The 19,479-nt window shown below is 36.9% G+C and overlaps 4 protein-coding genes and 2 pseudogenes across 4 annotated transcripts; all 6 read left to right on the top strand.

The window, feature by feature from the left end:
* The first annotated feature begins 561 nt into the window (after positions 1-561).
* On the top strand, positions 562-1,665 carry LOC133696445 (probable glutathione S-transferase). The gene is made up of 2 exons (XM_062118634.1): positions 562-903; positions 1,044-1,665. The coding sequence occupies exons 1-2, from the start codon at positions 595-597 to the stop codon at positions 1,392-1,394; spliced, it is 660 nt and encodes a 219-aa protein (XP_061974618.1). The 5' UTR covers positions 562-594; the 3' UTR covers positions 1,395-1,665.
* Positions 1,666-5,544: 3,879 nt separating this feature from the next.
* LOC133696444 (probable glutathione S-transferase) lies at positions 5,545-6,728 on the top strand (annotated as a pseudogene).
* Positions 6,729-7,775: 1,047 nt separating this feature from the next.
* LOC133696841 (probable glutathione S-transferase) lies at positions 7,776-8,412 on the top strand. The gene is made up of 2 exons (XM_062119121.1): positions 7,776-7,886; positions 8,062-8,412. Exons 1-2 carry the CDS (start codon positions 7,776-7,778, stop codon positions 8,410-8,412), a joined length of 462 nt encoding a protein of 153 aa, XP_061975105.1.
* A 1,305-nt stretch (positions 8,413-9,717) lies between these two features.
* LOC133696840 (probable glutathione S-transferase) lies at positions 9,718-10,580 on the top strand. The gene is made up of 2 exons (XM_062119120.1): positions 9,718-10,028; positions 10,269-10,580. Exons 1-2 carry the CDS (start codon positions 9,720-9,722, stop codon positions 10,578-10,580), a joined length of 621 nt encoding a protein of 206 aa, XP_061975104.1. The 5' UTR covers positions 9,718-9,719.
* A 2,210-nt stretch (positions 10,581-12,790) lies between these two features.
* On the top strand, positions 12,791-14,087 carry LOC133695686 (glutathione transferase GST 23-like; annotated as a pseudogene).
* Positions 14,088-16,036: 1,949 nt separating this feature from the next.
* On the top strand, positions 16,037-17,177 carry LOC133695994 (probable glutathione S-transferase). Its single transcript, XM_062117989.1, has 2 exons — positions 16,037-16,374; positions 16,672-17,177. The coding sequence occupies exons 1-2, from the start codon at positions 16,066-16,068 to the stop codon at positions 17,020-17,022; spliced, it is 660 nt and encodes a 219-aa protein (XP_061973973.1). The 5' UTR covers positions 16,037-16,065; the 3' UTR covers positions 17,023-17,177.
* Positions 17,178-19,479: the final 2,302 nt, after the last annotated feature.

The following is a 19,479-nucleotide window of genomic DNA, read 5'->3' as shown; positions in this document are numbered from 1 at the left end:
ACCAATCACATCGACTTAAACACGAAAGATGAAGAAATAGGCTTGATATTTAATAATTTTAAATTTTAAACTGAATTAATTATTTAATATGATACGATAATCAAAAGATAACAAATTCAACTCTCACTATTCTATTATAAAACAGTGGAAAAACGTTGCCAGGCCCTAAAAAAAATATAAAATAGTGACAAGGGAAGGAACTTTTCTTTCTCTTTCTTTCTTTAATGAATGAGAAATCGTCTTTGGCGTGGATGTGACTGTAAAAAAAACGACAACGTCAAACTTTGGACATTGTTGGAGTAATTAGCTTTTGCTGGTTCATTAATTATCATATCTTCTTCATCTTTCAAAACAAAACAAAAAAGGAAAGAAAAAGAAAGAGTTGCAAAGACGTTTCTGTAAGTCAAGATTGTGGACATCACCGTATCCATGAAAAAGTTTTAAAAGTGAATCAATGATAAAGCTTCTTTGAATTCAACCTTTAATTGATTAATTAATTGTAGTTAACTTACTGCTCAAGCAAAAGGACATTGATTATCGCTATAAGAACCACAGTGACAGTCAACGAAATCCCACACACTGATCTCTCAAAACATGGCTGAAGTTAAGCTGCTAGGAAACTGGTCTAGTCCTTTCAGTTATAGAGTCATATGGGGTCTAAAACTTAAGGGCATACCATACGAGTACCTTGAAGAAGATCTTTCCAACAAAAGCCCCTTGCTTCTTCAATGCAACCCAGTCCACAAAAAGATTCCAGTTCTCATCCATGGGGGAAAATCAATTTGCGAATCCATGGTAATTCTAGAATACATGGAAGAGACCTGGCCCCAAATTCCGCTGATGCCCGATGATCCTTATGAGAGAGCTATAGCCAGGTTTTGGGTTAAATTTGTTGATGATACGGTACTCCCCCCCCAACTTTCTGCTAGTTTATTTTTCCTTCTTGACCCCCTAGAAATCTACCAAACATATGATTCTTTACGAGAGAGCTATGCCCGATGAAAGAGATTCTGATTTATTTATTTTTGTACTGGTTGTGATAGGGTTTTGCGGTTTGGATTATGTTCCATAGCAGCGGAGAAGAGCATGAAAAGGCAGTGAAGGACAGCTTGGAAATGCTAAAAACCATTGAAGAACATGCTCTGGGAAAGAAGAGATTTTTCTGCGGAGACAAGATTAGCTTGGTGGACATAGCCTGTGGCTGGATTTCCCAGTGGTTGGAAGTCTTGGAAGAAGTGGCAGGAATAAAACTGATTGAACCTCAGAAATTTCCTCGCCTGCATACATGGATAAAAAATTTCAAGGACGAGCCCATAATCAAGGAAAATCTGCCAGGGCATGACGAGATGCTGGTCTACTTTAAAACTCTCGGAGGAAGGGCATCATCACGCTAATTTATCCAGCATGTTAGGATACTGGCATGCGAACCCGACAAGACAAAAGGCAAGGAATAAGATAAAATGAGAAATGAGACACACAAGAATTTACGTGGTTCACCCAATTGGGCTACGTCCACAGGCAAGTATAGAAGGATTTTACTAAGTAATGTGGGAATTACAACCTCTCTCAAATAATAGGAGAACAACTAAGAATCTCTCTATTATTAGGAGAAAACACCTCACTTACTCTCTTACAAATACCTCACAATTTTGTGGGATTACTCTCTCTTCACTCTACTCTTCTCTTCTCTATCTTGGTGTGCATATAGGCTTGAATGCATTGCCTATTTATAGGTAAGAGTGAGGGTATAATGGTCATAAATTTAGGAGGAATATATGCCTAACAACTCATCCTCCACTCATACTCCACCAATTATACCAACTCATCCTCCACTCACACTCCACCAATTACAACTCATCTCCCACTCAAATCCCATCAATTATGCCAACTAATTAAAGTGGCTTTACATTCTCCCACTTGAAGACTTTGATGATTTAATCAAGTCTTCACACTTGATCATTTGTGATTCTTCTATCCTTTCTATACTTGCCATCTTCATGCTGCTTACGTTTCTGCTAGGCCATAAGAGGATCTGCACCATATATACTTGTCAGTGTTGACTGGTTTGGTCAAAGCATCTGCTGGGTTTTCCTTTGTGTGAACCTTCTGAAAATCCACACTTCCATCTTCCACCACTTCACGAACAAAGTGATACTGAACATCTATGTGTTTTGTTCTTGAATGAAATGATGGATTCCTTGCAATATGCAAAGCACTCTGACTATCACAATACAAAAGAATCTTCTCTTGTTTGTGTCCGAGCTCCTCCATAAGTTTCTTCATCCATATTGCTTCTTTACAAGCTTGTGTAGCTGCCATGTACTCAGCTTCTGTTGTGGACAATGCTACAACAGTCTGAAGTTTAGAGACCCAGCTCACAGCTCCTCCTGCAATTATGAACACATAGCCTGTAGTGGATTTTCTTTTCTCAAGGTCACCAGCAAAATCTGAGTCAACATAACCTCTGACAGTAAATTCTGATCCTCCATAACATAATGCAGCATTTGAGGTACCTTTGATGTATCTCAAGATCCTCTTAATAGTATTCCAATGCTCTCTACCAGGATTTGCCATGTATCGACTAGCTGCTCCCACTGCTTGTGCAATGTCTGGTCTTGTACATATCATGGCAAACATTAAACTTCCCACTGCTGATGCATACGGTACTCGAGACATCTCCATCCTCTCTGCTTCATTGCTAGGAGACATACTTGAGGATAATTTGAAGTTAACAGGAAGTGGGGTAGAAATTGGCTTACAATCTTGCATGTTGAAGCGTCGCAAGATCTTCTTCAAATAATTCTTCTGAGAAAGCCAAATCTTCCTCTTACTTCTGTCTCGGTGAATTTGCATCCCTAGAATCTTGTTTGCTGGTCCCAAGTCCTTCATATCAAACTCCCTAGCCAACTGTGCCTTCAATTCTTGGACTCGATCTTTGTTGGGGCCTATCACCAACATGTCATCCACGTACAACAACAAAATGATGAAATCTTCTTCAAACCTCTTGTAATACGTACAATGGTCTGAACTGAGTCTGTTGTACCCAAGGCTAATTATGAAGGAATCAAATCTCTTGTACCAACACCTCGGCGCCTGTTTGAGACCGTATAGAGATTTGTTCAACCTGCAAACCAAGTTCTCCTTGCCTGTTTCAGCAAAACCCTCTGGTTGGAGCATATAAATTTCTTCTTCAAGTTCTCCATGAAGAAATGCAGTTTTCACATCTAACTGCTCTAGATGAAGATCAAATATAGCACACATTGCCAAGACTACTCTGATTGTAGTAAGTCGTACCACCGGAGAAAATATCTCATTGAAGTCTATTCCTTCTTTCTGAGCATATCCTTTCACCACCAATCTTGCACGATACCGCTCCACTTGATCATTGCCATCACGCTTTATCTTGTAAACCCATTTGTTGCCAATGGCCTTTCTTCCTTGTGGTAGCGGAACAAGATCCCAAGTGTTATTCTTGTGTAGAGCTTCAATCTCCTCTTGCATTGCTGTCATCCACATAGATACATCTGTGCTTTTGATAGCCTCATGGAAAGTTGAAGGCTCTCCATCCTCTGTTAGAAGACAGTATGCAATGTTACTCTCAGTAACATATTCTGAGTGCCAAGCCGGTGGCCTTCTTTCACGAGTCGACCGCCGAACTTCAGGAGTTTCAGTCTCTATTTGTTCTTGCTCTTCATGCTCTGGTACAGCTTCAGAAGAAGTATGATTCTGAGTATTTTCAATCTGGACTGCTGTAGTCTCCTTTAGAATGCTATTATGTTCTTCCATTTGCATTTTACCTTCTGCAAATATGACATCCCTGCTGATGACTACTTTGTGGGCAGTGGGATCCCACAAGCGATACCCCTTCACTCCATCAGCATATCCCAAGAATATACATTTTCTGGATTTTGAATCCAGCTTGCTGACTTCTTGAGTATTGTACATCACGTACACAGGACTTCCAAATATATGCAATCGAGAATAATCTGCTGGTTTTCCAGTCCACATCTCCATTGGTGTCTTCAGCTCAATTGCAATTGATGGAGATCGATTTATCACATAACAGGCGGTATTGACTGCTTCTGCCCAAAATGACTTTTCTAGACCTGCAGCCTTCAACATTGCTCTTGTTCTTTCTAATAGAGTTCTGTTCATCCGCTCTGCCACTCCATTTTGTTGTGGAGTGTATGCCGTTGTGAACTGCCTTTTGATACCTTCATGTTGACAGAAGTTATCAAATTCATCACTGGTATATTCTCCTCCATTGTCAGTCCTCAAACACTTGATCTTCTTTTCAGATTCAAGTTCCACCCGCGCTGGTGGTTTTAAAGGCGAGAAAGACAGTTGCAAACATGTTTGTATTAATGGGAGAAACACATCATGGGGCAGAAGTGTATACCAATCCTCCCCTCAAACAAAGGACCACCGAGCCTCCCCTCAAACCGATCATTCATCCGTCCACTCTCAACCAACCAGGATTCTTCATTCTCTACTTCACCGTGTTGGGGTTAGGACACGTCCATGAAGCATCCGGAGAGCACTACCTGACTTGAGAGTTTGCTCTTTCTAGGTCAACTCCTCTTCACCGTGTTGGGATCAGGACACGTCCATGAAGGGAGCACACCGCCTATCCAATAGAGCTGATCCATGGATTACATCGTGATTGGGGGCCCACCACCTTCTGTTCGGCATTCCGAGGATTCATCCATCATGGCTAACTCCGGGGCCTGGCTTTGATACCACTTGTAAGGACTATGGACACCACTTATCTCCACATTGGTATGATATTGTCCACTTTGGGCCTAAGCCCTCATGGATTTGCTCTTGGGCTATACCCAAAAGGCCTCATACCAATGGAGATATTTGTCCATCCTTATATACCCATGATCCTCCCCATTTCTAGCCAATGTGGGACTTTGGTTGTATACCCAACACAGCAATCAGGACACGAAGAGGGATATCGGTCCTTGAATTACAACTATTTTTATATCTATAAAATAAAACTGCTGTTAGTTTTACTGTTCACCTTTGACCTTTTATTTTTATATCTATACAGATGATCGTGGATTGAAATAATGTAATTATTTATCCTTTAATGTTTATAAAGATATAAATTATTGTGGATTGAAACAGGATAATGATATAATTATTTTTGTCATAAAAACTTGTTAAACATGCAATTAAAGTAAAATTGTTTTTTTTTATTAGATACATTTGATTTAATGATTAGGGACATAATGTTTTGCCCGAGCGCCGGAAAATGATATGGCTGCCAGATACCAGGATCCCGAGTATATGTTCAAAGTCAAAATCCACAGCATGTAAAGTTTCTAACAGATGTGGGGAGGTATGAATGGCAGGAAATGTTATTATTTAAAATATTTTTTATTTTAAAAATATTTAAATAATATTTTATTTTTTTAATTTATTTTTAGTATTAATACATCAAAATAATTTAAAAATATCAACACATTAAATTCGTATAACAACTTATAAAATGGGTTTCCATAGCAGCAGACCTTGCATCCTGACCTCATCAAAACAATGGCAGAAGTGAAGCTATATGGCTTTCGGCCGAGCCCATTAGTCACAGAATCATATCGGCTCTGAAATTAAAAGGTGTGGAGTCTGAATACATAGAAGAAGACCTTTCTAACAAGAGTGAATCGCTCTTGAAGTACAACCCAGTTTACAAGAAGATCCCAGTTCTTGTTCATGGTGGCAAACCAATTGCGGAGTCTCTTGTTATCCTTGAATACATCGAAGAAACATGGCCTGAAAATCCATTGCTCCCCAAAGACCCTTATGAGAGAGCCATGGCTCGGTTCTGGATCCAGTATGCAGTTATCAAGGTGAGGGTATCGATCTAGTTACAGGTCTCATCGTCTATTTTTCATTCAACTGTTTCTGATTCCTGAATTCTTTTAGCTTTATCTGATACTTGGTAGTTTGCAGTCCTAAGAAAGAGAAATTGATTCCAAGATTTCAATTTAGTCCTAGTAATTGGTTACATATAAAACATATATTTGTTATCAAGTCGAAAGCCAGAACCAAATCATTATTTTAGTTAAGTGGTAATTAAATTGGATTGATTTCTCTTCACCAGCTTTCTTGAAAACTTCTAAATTTTTATTTTTGTTTTATTATATTCATAAAATAATCAAACTCTTTGGTTATTTAGGGTGCTGCCTTTAGTGCATTTTACAACGGTAGCGGAGAAGAGCTCGAGAAGGCAGCAAAAGAAATGTCCGAGTGGCTGAAAATCTTGGAGGAGCAAGGTCTTGGAGATAAGAAGTTTTTCGGCGGTGAAAGCATAAATCTCGTAGACATCTCATATGGAGCGTTGGGTTATTGGTTTGCAGCCTTGGAAGAAGCAAAAGGTGTGAAAGTGTTGGAACCAAGCACTTTCCCTCGGTTGTACGCCTGGGCTAAGAATTTCGTCGAACTTCCTGTGGTTAAAGAAAACATCCCTGCCTATGATAAGATGCTGGCCTATGTGACTGGCTCCATGAAGAGACTAGCCAAGAACTAGCCTTTATATTGCGTCTGAATCCAATTCCATGCTTGTCTTACCTCATCTTTCTTCTTCATGTATGGTTTCTGTTTCGTGTGTGTGTAAACCTTGTATTTCTCGTTGACATGCTAATAATAATGGTGATGTAGCTATTGCTGCTCAAATATTTTAAGTGACTGGCCCATCAATATTATTTATAAATTTAATTTGTTAATCATGATTCTCCTTATTATTAAATTAAAAATGAAAAAAAATTAAATTCCTTGATCCGAAAAAAAATCAAGTCGGAGAGAGAATAAAATCCATGAGCTATCAAAAGTAATAAATTTTATCATTTTTGGTACATCATAGACTCTTTTTTTTTCCACTCATATCTAATTTTTTTAAAAAATTAATTTTATTAAATAATTAATAGGAACACTTTCTTTGATCACAGCAACGTCCTTGAAATTTTTAGCCCAGGTATGCAAACGAGGGAATGCGCTAGGTTCCAATACTTCTACAACCGCTGCTACTCCCATGGCTTCGAACAAACAAGTTAATGCACCATGAGAAATGTCAATCATATTTTATGGTGTTGCCACCAAAAAACATCCGTCTCCATGCCCTTGCTCTTCTAAGACTTTTAGCTCTTCCAATAAGTCTGTTATTGCCTTCTCTTGCTCTTCTTCACTAGCTAGAAAACATGCACCAAATATTTCTATATTTTTATCGCTCTTCTAGAAAATTTATTAATTATAATAAAAATAATATTATTTCCCACACAAGTATCAGTCCCCAAGCACCATATGTGTGCTTGGTCTGCCCAAGCACTCAAGACGGAGCAGACAGAGTGCCAAGTAGCTGCAGCTTAGGGTGTGGCTAGTGGACGTGGTTTGCCCAACACCCACGTCTGACAACCAAATGTCATGTGTTCGCAGCTCCAAGAGGCGTGCCTCCAGCTTAGTGTTTGGGGCTTGTTGGCTGCAGCCTCAAACATGTTCCTACCAAACAATGCAGTCCATAATAAAAGTATTTATATTGTATAGTATTTATGCTAGAGTGTATAACAACGCAATTCGTAATAAATTTACTCATAGCTCGAGTTATAATAAAATACTGATCGGTTTTAGTAATGGTTAACGGCTCTAAACTTAAGGGCATATCATACGAGTACGTTGAAGAAGATCTTTCCAACAAAAGCCCCTTGCTTCTTCAATGTAACCCAGTCCACCAATAGATTCCAGTTCTCATCCATGGGGGTAAATCAATTTGCGAATCCATGGTAATTCTAGAATACATGGAAGAGACCTGGCCCCAAATTCCACTGATGCCCGATGATCCTTATGAGAGAGCTATAGCCAGGTTTTGGGTTAAATTTGTTGAAGATACGGTACGTGCAACCCCCCCCCCCCCCCCCCCCCCCACACACACACACACAACTTTCTGCTAGTTTATTTTTCCTCCTTCCCCCCCTAGAAATCTACCAAACATTTGATTCGTTACGAGAGTGCTATGCCCGATGAAAGAGATTCTGATTTTTATTTTTTTTGTACTGGTTGTGATAGGGTGTTGCGGTATGGATTATGTTCCATAGCAGCGGAGAAGAGCAAGAAAAGGCAGTGAAGGACAGCTTGGAAATGCTAAAAACCATTGAAGAACATGCTCTGGGAAAGAAGAGATTTTTCTGCGGAGACAAGATTAGCTTGGTGGACATAGCCTGTGGCTGGATTGCCCAGTGGTTGGAAGTCTTGGAAGAAGTGGCAGGAATAAAACTGATTGAACCTCAGAAATTTCCTCGCCTGCATACATGGATAAAAAATTTCAAGGACGAGCCCATAATCAAGGAAAATCTGCCAGGGCATGACGAGATGCTGGTCAACTTCAAACCTCTCGGAGGAAGGGCACTATCACGCTAATTTATCCAGCAATCAGGACACGGGAGGGATATCGGTCCTTGAATTACAACTATTTTTATATTAACTATAAACTAGAACTGCTAGTAGTTTTACTGTTCATCTTTTGATGTTTATCAAAATATAAATCATTGTGAATTAGAATAATGTATTTCAATAATTAAATGATATAATTATCTTTGTTAAAAAAACTTGTTAAGCATGTAGTTGGAGTGAAATTGTTTTTTACATGAGATACATTTGACATTAAAAAAATGAGCAGGGATATAATATTTTGTCCAAGATGCTAGGGAATGACTTGGCTTGGGCACCAGACCCGTAAATATTAGATCTGACTCGACCGCTAAACGAAATGCTATTTGGTCTGGTTTGATAGCTAGACCTAAAAATATCAGGTCTAGCTCGATTACCAGACCAAATATTATTGGGTCTCGCTCAACTACAAAACCCGATGTTATTGGGTCTGACATTATCACCAGATCCAAAAAATATTGGGTATAAAGTCTTTCTTGACCATCAAATTCAAGATATTTAAGATTTTTTAAAAATTATTTTATTAATCCACTATCAGCGTAGATCGCTAGTATATTTTAAAATTAATGATATCTTGGAACAATGTTCAGGCATAAATTAGGTCCTGTTATACATGCTATTATACATGCTGCTTTTAAAGATTAATAAGATTTGATCTGTGCAGTATGCAAGTAAAAACAAGTTTCTCGTCTAAATTGTTATATTTCCAAGATAACATTTTAGGTTGAGTTTTGTAGCTTTTTAAATTATTATGGTGGTTTTTTAAAAATATTTTTATTTAGAAATATATTAAAATAATATTTTTTTATTTTTAAAATTTTATTTTCAACATCAAAATATTAAAAGTATATAAAAATTTTAATTTTAAAAAAATTAAAATAATTTTTTGAATAAAAAAACAAACATTCTCTTGATTTGATGATTGTCTCGTGAACTCAGTTAAATTATGGATTTGTTCGGCAGAGCTTGACATTTTCTGAAGGAAAATCCACCGGTTGCTTTCATAAACCAATGTACTCTATAGTTTTCTCTTCGTAGAGTCCGAAGATTCCTTGTAATTAATCGGAGAATCCAATATTAGACAGCTAGATTGATTTTTGAATTCCGAGAAATGGCAAACAAAAGAAACAAAAACCAGTTGTAATATATCAACAATAATTGCTACATTGTTTGAAGTCACAAACTCTAAACTAAGCCAGTTTCTCAGCAAAGAATTATTACACTATCATACATAATTGATTAGTTCATCACTCAAGATCCTCTGAGAATACCTCTTAATGGGTGAAGTGAAGCTGCACGGGACATGGAATAGCCCATATAGTTGGAGAGTGATTTGGGCGCTGAAACTGAAGGGCATACCGTATGAATACATAGAAGAAGATTTGCGCAATAAAAGTTCCATGCTTCTACAGCATAACCCTGTCCACAAGAAGATCCCAGTGCTTGTTCATGATGGGAAACCAATTTGTGAATCCATGGTAATCCTCGAATACATTGAAGAGACTTGGCCACAGTACCCCATGCTGCCCACCGACCCCTATGAGAAAGCTGTAGCTCGGTTCTGGCTTAGGTTTGCAGAGGATAAGGTATGCTTTGACTTTTGTTCCTGACAATTTATTTATCAGCTGTCAATTTTGGTTAATACGTGCGTAACGAATTTTCTATTAGAGGGATACCAAAATCCCCCAGAAAATTCTTCAAATCTAAATCACATTCAGCACCTGCTCATGAGTAAGTGATCATATGAGAACGGGATATTGTACAGGGGCAATGATGTGTGATTGCTCCGATGCTGCTCTGTTTCCTGACTTATGCTCTGTTAGCAGATCCCAATGCTGTGGAGAATAGCTCGTACCAATGGAGAAGAAGAAAAGCAAGCCATCAAGGATGCCTCCGAGATGCTAAAAATGATCGAAGAACATGGAATAAGCGAGAAGTTTTTTGGTGGTCAGAAGATTGGCCTGGTGGATTTAGCATTGGGTGCAATTGCTCACTGGTTTGTTGCCATTGATTCAAAAAAGGGCTTGAAGATGCTTGAAGGCCATAACTTCCCTCGTCTGCATTCCTGGACCAAAGATTTCAAGGAAGATCCTGTGATCAAAGAAAACCTTCCCGACCTCACGCCTCTTCTCAAGTGATATCCCTGTTTTTCTGTGATGAATTTGACAAGAGTACGTGTTTGTGATTGAATAAAGATTGAAGAAAATTAATGTCATAAGAAAACATTTACTCCGACCGAAAACGTGATTGACACATGGTATAAAATATATATATTGGCTATTTTAATCATTTTAAGCATCAAATTGTCAGATTAGAAAATCTCTCGAACAAGAGAACTTAATCAAACTGATCATTATGTATATTCCTATAAAATATCCATATTTCTGTACAAATTTCTGAAAACACCCTCGAATCTATAGTAATTATAGATCCCTACATCATGTAGTTATCCAGCTCAAAGTATAAAAAGCCAAAAAAAGTTTCCGTGAAAGAAAAAGGAAGCAAATTAGCACAAACCAACATGCTACTTTATAAATATTTTTAAGGATATGTTTACATCAATTACTTAGAATTATACAACGAGCATGTAAATTGCTGTCTTCAACCACTGCTTTTATAAAGAAGTGCATGTGCTGTGTTTGAAATACCAAAGTATATTTCAACGCGAAGTATAGTTAATTTTAAATTTAAATAGAAGCAACAAAAATTTTAATCAGTCATAAATAAATCTAAATTTCAGGTTAGGATCTAAAAGAAAACTATCTCTTGCTATCAGGAGCCATATCATATTTTTCCAAAATCCACGATCCAAACTATAATTTTTTCAAATCAAGTACCAAAATACAATTTTGTAATTTTTGCCATTTGTTACAAAATAACAGACACTTCAACTCCTATCAACAACATGTACCCACATAAAAAAATATATAGAGAGAGAGAGTGAGTTTACTCCAATATGTAAATATTTTTAAAGAAAAGGTACTCAAATAGAAAATAATAAATATTTGGCATCAAATACGTAGTTTTCCCATTAAGTTATAAAACTCATTCTTTGAACCGTGTATAAACTCATATTTCACAGTAGATTTCCATAATAAGATTACCGTTTTATCTTTAATAATTTAAGTTTTATAGCATGCTTTCAAGGATGATTTTTTGTATGGGACACATTTGTTGTTATAAGGTTGAATAAGATAAAGAAGTCTTTTAACATTTTATTTATATAATATAATATCTAAAATACCATTTAAAATTGAATTTGCTTAACCGGACATGGGTGTATTTAAATTTTTCTCTTTCTTTGCGTAGTATAATTACTAAAATACTATTTGAATAAAAAAAATTTATAACTAAGATTAAGGAGTTTTTTTGGTTCTTTTGTTATGATTTTTTAGTTAACATTACTTGGGATTATGGATACTTGGATATTTGCATAAATTAAATTAAAAAACAGAGAAAAGCTATGGGTGCATGCAATGTATCTGCCAGCATGTGGGAGACGCTAACACTTTTTGGGTGGTGCATACAGCGTCTTTCAACTGCCTAAAAAAGTCGAACACTATCTTTTCTGAAGGATAATGCTGAGGCATATTCACTAGTGCGACGCGTGTCATCAATATCATGATAGTTGAATGGTGGTTGAATTCCCCTTTATTTTCTTTTTTTTTTCCTTGGAAAACATGCAAGTCCAGTCAAAATTAAGGTTAATACTCTATTTTATCTTGTTTTAATTATGGCTCTCATTCTTATGATTTTTTTTTTAATTTCTTTTAATTTTATCCCTTGGCATTTTGTTTCATTTGGTATTCTATATCAAATTTGTTCTCTATTTTTTTTATTGTTATTTTAAAAAAATATATTTTCAATTTCATTCACAGTCATTTGATTTTTATGTGAGACTTGACCCTTATTCTTTCAATTATTACTTTTTTCCTTGGTTCCTTTCTTGAATTTTTTTTTTTAATTTTACCCTTCAACATTAATTTATTTAGAATTAGGCTTCATTAAATTTTTTGTATTGATTCCGGTCTCATTAACTAAGTCACGAGTATGAAATTTTAACTCAAATTAATATTGATATTTTTTATGTGTTTTTTTTTCTTTTTTTTTATTTTTTCATTCAACATTAAATTCATTAAAGATTAAACATTTTTTTTCTTTCTACGATGATGTCTTAGCCTCATAGTTGGGGTCATATATTTGTTATGCTAGCTCAGATCAGTTCAGTTTTTACATTATTTTATTATATTTTATTTATATATTAAATTTGCTTTTTGTTTTTTATTTTTTTTTATCACAAGGTTCTCATACCAACCCTGGTTAGGTTGGGTTTTTTTTTTTTCAATTTTTCCTTCCTTTGATATTAAAATCTATAACAGAGTCATAATATTTTATTTTGCTTTAAATAATACGTGGGGAACGCTTTAACATTGTGTTTTTAGGTTAGGAAAGAAATCGACAGCCGCGTGCCACCTATCTAGTTTGTTTGTAGACTTTGTCTTGCTCTGCAACTAGACTTTTTTGGCCCAGATCTCTCAAAAACAATGGAAGATGTGAAGCTGCATAGTTTCTGGCCTAGCCCGTACTGTTACAGAGTGATATGGGCACCGAAACTAAAGGGTATCAGATATGAGTAAGTACAAGAAGACCTTTCCAACAAAAGTCAAGCACTATTGCAGTACAGCCCGATTCATAAGAAGGTTCCGGTACTTGTTCATGGCGGCAAACCAATTGTGGAGTCCATGGTTATTCTTGAATACATAGAAAAAACGTGGCCGGATCATCCTTTGCTACCAAAAGATGCTTACGAGAGGGCCACAGCTCGATTCTGGATTCAATTTGGAATAGACAAGGTAATCCTTGCTTGCTCTATTGATTTCTTTTTTGCTATGAATTATTTGCGTACTAGTAAAAAAACATGAAAGTTCAATAATTTTTCGAGTTCTTTGTGCAAGAATTCATCAGTATGGTAGTTATTTTCTGGATCTTATTCGGAACACAAAGTTCCAGTTTTTCATTGATTATAGCTCCAATCTTTTTATATTTTTGGCCTCTAAGATCAAGCTGAGAGAAAACATATCCTTGATTATCCAGGGCATGACATTTTTTGCATTGTTCCGAGTAACTGAAGAAGAGAAAGAGAAGGCAGCAAAAGAAGCATTAGAAGTGCTAAAAATCCTGGAAGAGCAATGCCTCGGAGACAAGAAGTTTTTCGGAGGGGAAAACATTGGGATGGTAGATATAGCATATGGGTGGCTGGCTCACTGGTTTGAAGCCTCGGAAGAAGTGGTTGGTGTGAAATTGGTGGAACCAAGCACTTTGCCTCGCTTACATGCCTGGATTCAGCGCCTTTAAGAAATTCCGGTGATAAAAGAGAACCTTCCTGATCGTGAGAGACTGCTGGTGCAGTTTAGACGCTTAAGGCAGATGTTTCTCTCGGACCCGTCTATGGAGGTCATGATCACTAGAAGTCTAGTAGCCCAATGTGTGATCTATGCAATCTATAGTAAACAACCACACTCTCAAGCAATCTATAATAAAATTATTTCAACAGTCAATAGATTCTTAGCAGAAGGTTAACAAAATAAAAAGAGCGGTCAACGTGGGAATAGTTAATTTCTCTGCTTTTCCAAATTTTTAAATAATTAATATCTTGATAATGATGTAAGATCTTGGAGCAGGGCATCGAAATTTCTACGAAAATCACGCGGGTTCACAAGTGATGTGTCCACAACTCCATATCCACCACCTAATCCGAAGACAAGACATGCATGTATATGTTCAAAGTCAAAATCCATTAATTAATTAAGTAATACTCTAAAACGTGTTTTTTCCCCTTTTCTATTTTTTGGGTTTTACATATTTTTTTTCTTTTCTTTTATTTTTTCCCCAAGATTTTCAATTTTTTTATGTTTTTGTGTTTTTTTTTAAATTATTTTTATCAATTTTTTTAATATTAAACTGATTGAGAATTTAGTTTTTTTTTTTAAATTATCTTTATCGATTTTTTTTAATATTTACCTAATTGAAAATTTAGCTTTAACTTACTCCATAATTTTTTTTCTATTTTCTTTTGCTTTTTTTTTTTCCAAAATTATCTTCTTTTTTTCATTTATTTTTTGTTTTTGTTGTTTTTTTTTTCAGAATTGTTTTCTATCGATTTTTTTTTTAATATTGAGCTGGTTGAGAATTTTTCTTCATAGTTTTTTTCTTTAAAACACTGTGGATTGCTACAATGTTCTCTCACATGGTTTTTTTATTTTTTTCCAGAATTGTCTTTGTCGATTTTTTTTTCATATTGAGCTGGTTGAAAATTTATTTTTGTAGTTTTTTTCTTTAAAACACTGTTGATTGCTACAGTGTTCCCCCACATGATTTTTTTAAAAAAAATTATCTTTATCGATTTTATTATTTTTAATATTAAGCTGATTGAGAATTACAACTGTAGATTTTTTTCATAAAACACTATAGATTGTTACAGTGTTTTCCTACATGGTTTTTTTTCCTTTTGTTTTTTTAATGATTTTTTTCAAAATTATTTTTGTCGATTTTATTTCTTTAATATTAAGTTAGTTATAAATTTAGCTTTGTAGTTTTTTTATTAAAAACAATGTGAATTGCAACATTCTTTCATTATATATTTTTTTTATTTTTTAATAATTTTTTCCACAAACTCATAAAAACACACAAGTATATCATAAACCTATAGCAGAGCGCAAGCATGGCATCTAGCAAGTTTCTATCAGATGTGGGGAGTGAGTATTTAGTGGGGTAATTGTTATTTAAAGTATTTTTTATTTAAAAAAATATTAAAATATTTTTTTGATTTTTTTTTATATTAGAACATTAAAAAAAAATAAAAAATTAATTTAAAATTAAAAAATTAAATTTTAATAAAAAATAAATTGAAACCCACCCTGTTAAACACCTTGTAGATTAGTCCATGTTTCTTGCACAGAAAATAAACTGCATACCGTCAAAAAAAAAAAAAAACAAGTGGCGTGGCGTGAATTCAATGATATAGCATTCTTTATCAAAACTCTGTTGTTGCGGTCATTTTAATTTCCTGCACGGCTATGTATATGCTTTCTGCTCAGATCAATTGAGCCTGCCTCCCTCGCTGGGTTATATTATGAAAGCAACAATTCGACCCTGAACAAATAATTGAAGACCAAAGACCCACAATGTTTTCAATTTTGAAAACAAATTCAAATAAAAAACATGCTTGGATTCCTCCATTGCAATAGATCAAGATTTGTTTTTGTTACCTCTACCACACCAGACAGAGAGTGTAGCAGTATTTATCAAGATATTCGTTATAGATTGTACAAATCTTGGGATGTTAACCGATATCTCTGATAGACATGTTTTTTCTGCTATTTTTAGCAACGGCTGTTGTAATTTGTTTTCATGAATTCTGATCCATGGTTTGTAGCAGGGTGAGCTCTTTTTTGTTTCTTTATAGTAAATTAGTGTCTAAAGCTCTGCAGCAAGTCAAGTCAACACTAGTAAAAAAATGTTTTGAGTCCGAATTTTCCAACTGAAACTTGATGCCCAAGCGAAAAGTAACTATAAAATGGGTTTTCATAGCAGCAGACCTTGCATCCTGACCTCATCAAAACAATGGCAGAAGTGAAGCTATATGGTTGTTGGCCGAGCCCTTTTAGTCACAGAATCATATGGGCTCTGAAATTAAAAGGTGTGGAGTATGAATACATAGAAGAAGACCTTTCTAACAAGAGTGAATCGCTCTTGAAGTACAACCCAGTTTACAAGAAGATCCCAGTTCTTGTTCATGGTGGCAAACCAATTGCGGAGTCTCTTGTTATCCTTGAATACATCGAAGAAACATGGCCTGAAAATCCATTGCTCCCCAAGGACCCTTATGAGAGGGCCATGGCTCGGTTCTGGATCCAGTCTGGAGTTATCAAGGTGAGGGTATCCATCTAGTTACAGGTCTCATCGTCTATTTTTCATTCAACCGTTTCTGATTCCTGAAATGTTTTACATTTATCTGCTACTTGGTAGGTTGCAGTCCTAAGGAAAGAGAAATTGGTTCCAAGATTTCAATTTAGTCCTAGTAATTGATTCCAAAACTAAATCGTTATTTTAGTTGGTAAATTGGATTGATTTCTCTTCTCTAGCTTTCTCAAAAACTCTTAAATTTTTATTACTCGATTTTGTAGTTTTATTATATTCAAGAAATAATCAAACCCTTTGGTTATTTAGGGTGCTGCCTTTAGTGCATTTTACCACGGTAGCGGAGAAGAGCTCAAGAAGGCAGCAAAAGAAATGTCCGAGTGGCTGAAAATCTTAGAGGAGCAAGGTCTTGGAGATAAGAAGTTTTTCGGCGGTGAAAGCATAAATCTCGTAGACATCTCATATGGAGCGTTGGGTTATTGGTTTGCAGCCTTGGAAGAAGCAAAAGGTGTGAAAGTGTTGGAACCAAGCACTTTCCCTCGGTTGTACGCCTGGGCTAAGAATTTCGTCGAACTTCCTGTGGTTAAAGAAAACATCCCTGCCTATGATAAGATGCTGGCCTATCTGACTGGCTCCATGAAGAGACTAGCCAAGAACTAGCCTTTATAATGCTTTGAATCCCTATTCCATGCTTGTCTTGTCTCATCTTTCTTCTTCATGTATGGTTTCTGTTTCTCGCGCGGGCGCGCGCGCGTGTGTGTAAACCTTGTATTTCTCGTTGACATGCTAATAATAATAATGGTGATACAGCTATTGCTGTTCAAATATTTTAAGTGACGGACCCATCAATATTATTTATAATTTTAATTTGTTAATCATGATTCTCCTTATTATTAAATTAAAAATAAAAAAAAAATCAATTCCTTGATCCGAGAAAAAATCAAGTGAGAAAATAAAATCCATGACCTATCAAAAGTAATAAATTTTATCATTCTTCGCACATCATAGACTTTTTTTTTCCCACTCATATCTAATTTCTTTAAAAATTTAATTTTATTAAATAACTAATAGGAACACTTTCTTTGATCACAGCAACGTCCTTGAAATTTGTAGCCCAGGTATGCAAACGAGGGGATGCGCTAGGTTCCAAAACTTCTGCAACCGCTGCTACTTCCATGGCTTCGAACAAACAAGTTAATGCACCATGAGAAATGTCAATCATATTTTATGGTGTTGCCACCAAAAAACGTCTTGTCTCCAGGCCCTTGCTCTTCTATGACTCTTAGCTCTTCCATTAAGTCTTTTATTGCCTTCTCGTGCTCTTCTTCACTAGCTAGAAAATATGCACCAAATATTTCTATATTTTTATCACTCTTCTAGAAAATTTATTAATTATATTAATTATAAAAATAATTATATTTCTCACACGGGCATCGGTCCAAGCACCACGTTTGTGCTTGGTCTGCCCAACACACTGGCAAGCCATCCAAGCATTCAAGACGAGGCAAACCGAGTCCCAGGTGGCTGCAGCTTTGGGTGGGGCTAGCAGGCATGGTTTGCCCAGTGCCTAGGCCTGGCAACCAAGGGCCAGGTATCCGCAATCCTATAGGGTGTGTGTCACGGGGTTAAATTTTTCGCAACGAAATTCAACCCAATGCGGCAGTCTAGTCCCGACTAGACTCAGCCTTGCCTCACTCTTTTCGCTCGTGTTTCCCTACGACTATGTGTTTCGCTCACCCAAAGAGGTTCTCACAATAGCTTCGTCGCAAACAAGGAAACCAACACAAGCAAGCACAACAAGATTACAAGAATCCCTCTCAACCTTTATTTATCTCATCAACAAAGGAATATACAACAAGAGTGTGTGTGCTATGCACAAAATCGCATGCCCCCCACAACAGAGGCTTGGCAAGCCTATTTATAGACATACATGAGCTGCAGGCTCCCCCCCATTATCCCCCATTTTCGGGACCTAGTGGAGCACTTCCTCCATCCCATGATCCCATGTTTTCAGGACATAGTGGAGCACTACCTCTTACCCATGATCCCATGTTTCCAGGACTTAGTGGCATGGAGAACACCCCAGTTATGCTCCCACGTTTTGCCTCCCATGAAGCTGCCACTTCCCCCATTTCCTGGCTGTCTACTTGGCAGTCCCAACTGCCTGTTCTGCTGCGTCAGCTGCTGACTTAGAAGGTCCAGTATCTAAGCCCCCACATCCATGCCAAGTCGTAGCTCAAAGACTCGCATAGATCATTGCACGCTGCTTGCCGAATTCATTTCTGCCTATGCAAGGCTGCCGCTGTCCATCGCTGCCGAATTCTAGGCAGTGTGCCTTCGTTGGCGCGTCCCCGCGCCTAGAGCCCTAACAAACCACCCCCACTAGAAGAGTCGGACGCCCTCGTCGGAATAGATGTGAGGTAGTCTTGTATTTGGTCCTCAAATTGCCATAAGTCTGTGTCCTTTTCCCACGAAACCTCCTCATTTTTCTTCCATTCTATCAAGAATTCTGTCCGCCAATTCTTTCGATGTTGGCCGAGTCTACGATGATCCATAATCTTGACAATACCATCGTCAAATTGTTTATGAATCGTAGGAGGAGCTCGTTGCGACTTACTTCTTTTCGGATCCTCATGATCTTCATAAAAAGGCCGCAAGTAACTTACGTGAAAAGTAGGATGAAGCTTAAGCCGTTCGGGCAGCTCCAATCTGTATGCCACAGCCCCTACCTTTTCAATGACCTCAAAAGGCCCGTCATACCTTGGCACCAACCCTCGGTGCTTCGTCGTCCCCACAATTTTCTTCCAAATTTGCGGAGTTAACTTGAGTAACACCTTGTCACCCACACTGAATTCCAGCAATCTTCGCTTTTGATTGGCATATTTGAGCATCCTTTTCCTTGCCTTACGCAAGCTATCTTGGGCTTGCTCAAACAGTTCCTGCCGTTCCATCGCAAACCTGTACGCCGCTAGACTCTTCCCACCCGATATCTGCACTGCAATCTCCGCAGGAGTTTGGGGTTGGGCTCCCAAAACTAGCTCAAACGGACTTGCTTCCGTTGCCGAGGATTTTTGAAGATTATAGCAAAATTGCGCACTATCCAGCAACTCCAGCCAG

The sequence above is a fragment of the Populus nigra genome, chromosome 6 (assembly GCF_951802175.1).
Source record: "Populus nigra chromosome 6, ddPopNigr1.1, whole genome shotgun sequence".
Classification (NCBI taxonomy): Eukaryota; Viridiplantae; Streptophyta; class Magnoliopsida; order Malpighiales; family Salicaceae; genus Populus; species Populus nigra.
Note: the sequence above shows the minus strand (reverse complement) of the source record. Positions and strands in the feature narration are given on the sequence as shown.

Bases quoted from the DNA above. Each gene is read 5' to 3' on its own strand.
- LOC133696445 (XM_062118634.1), top strand. From the start codon at position 595: ATGGCTGAAGTTAAGCTGCTAGGAAACTGGTCTAGTCCTTTCAGTTAT. The intron at 904-1,043 runs GTACTCCCCCCC...TGGTTGTGATAG, and splicing joins TTAAATTTGTTGATGATACG to GGTTTTGCGGTTTGGATTAT.
- LOC133696841 (XM_062119121.1), top strand. From the start codon at position 7,776: ATGGTAATTCTAGAATACATGGAAGAGACCTGGCCCCAAATTCCACTG. The intron at 7,887-8,061 runs GTACGTGCAACC...TGGTTGTGATAG, and splicing joins TTAAATTTGTTGAAGATACG to GGTGTTGCGGTATGGATTAT.
- LOC133696840 (XM_062119120.1), top strand. From the start codon at position 9,720: ATGGGTGAAGTGAAGCTGCACGGGACATGGAATAGCCCATATAGTTGG. The intron at 10,029-10,268 runs GTATGCTTTGAC...CTCTGTTAGCAG, and splicing joins TTAGGTTTGCAGAGGATAAG to ATCCCAATGCTGTGGAGAAT.
- LOC133695994 (XM_062117989.1), top strand. From the start codon at position 16,066: ATGGCAGAAGTGAAGCTATATGGTTGTTGGCCGAGCCCTTTTAGTCAC. The intron at 16,375-16,671 runs GTGAGGGTATCC...TTGGTTATTTAG, and splicing joins TCCAGTCTGGAGTTATCAAG to GGTGCTGCCTTTAGTGCATT.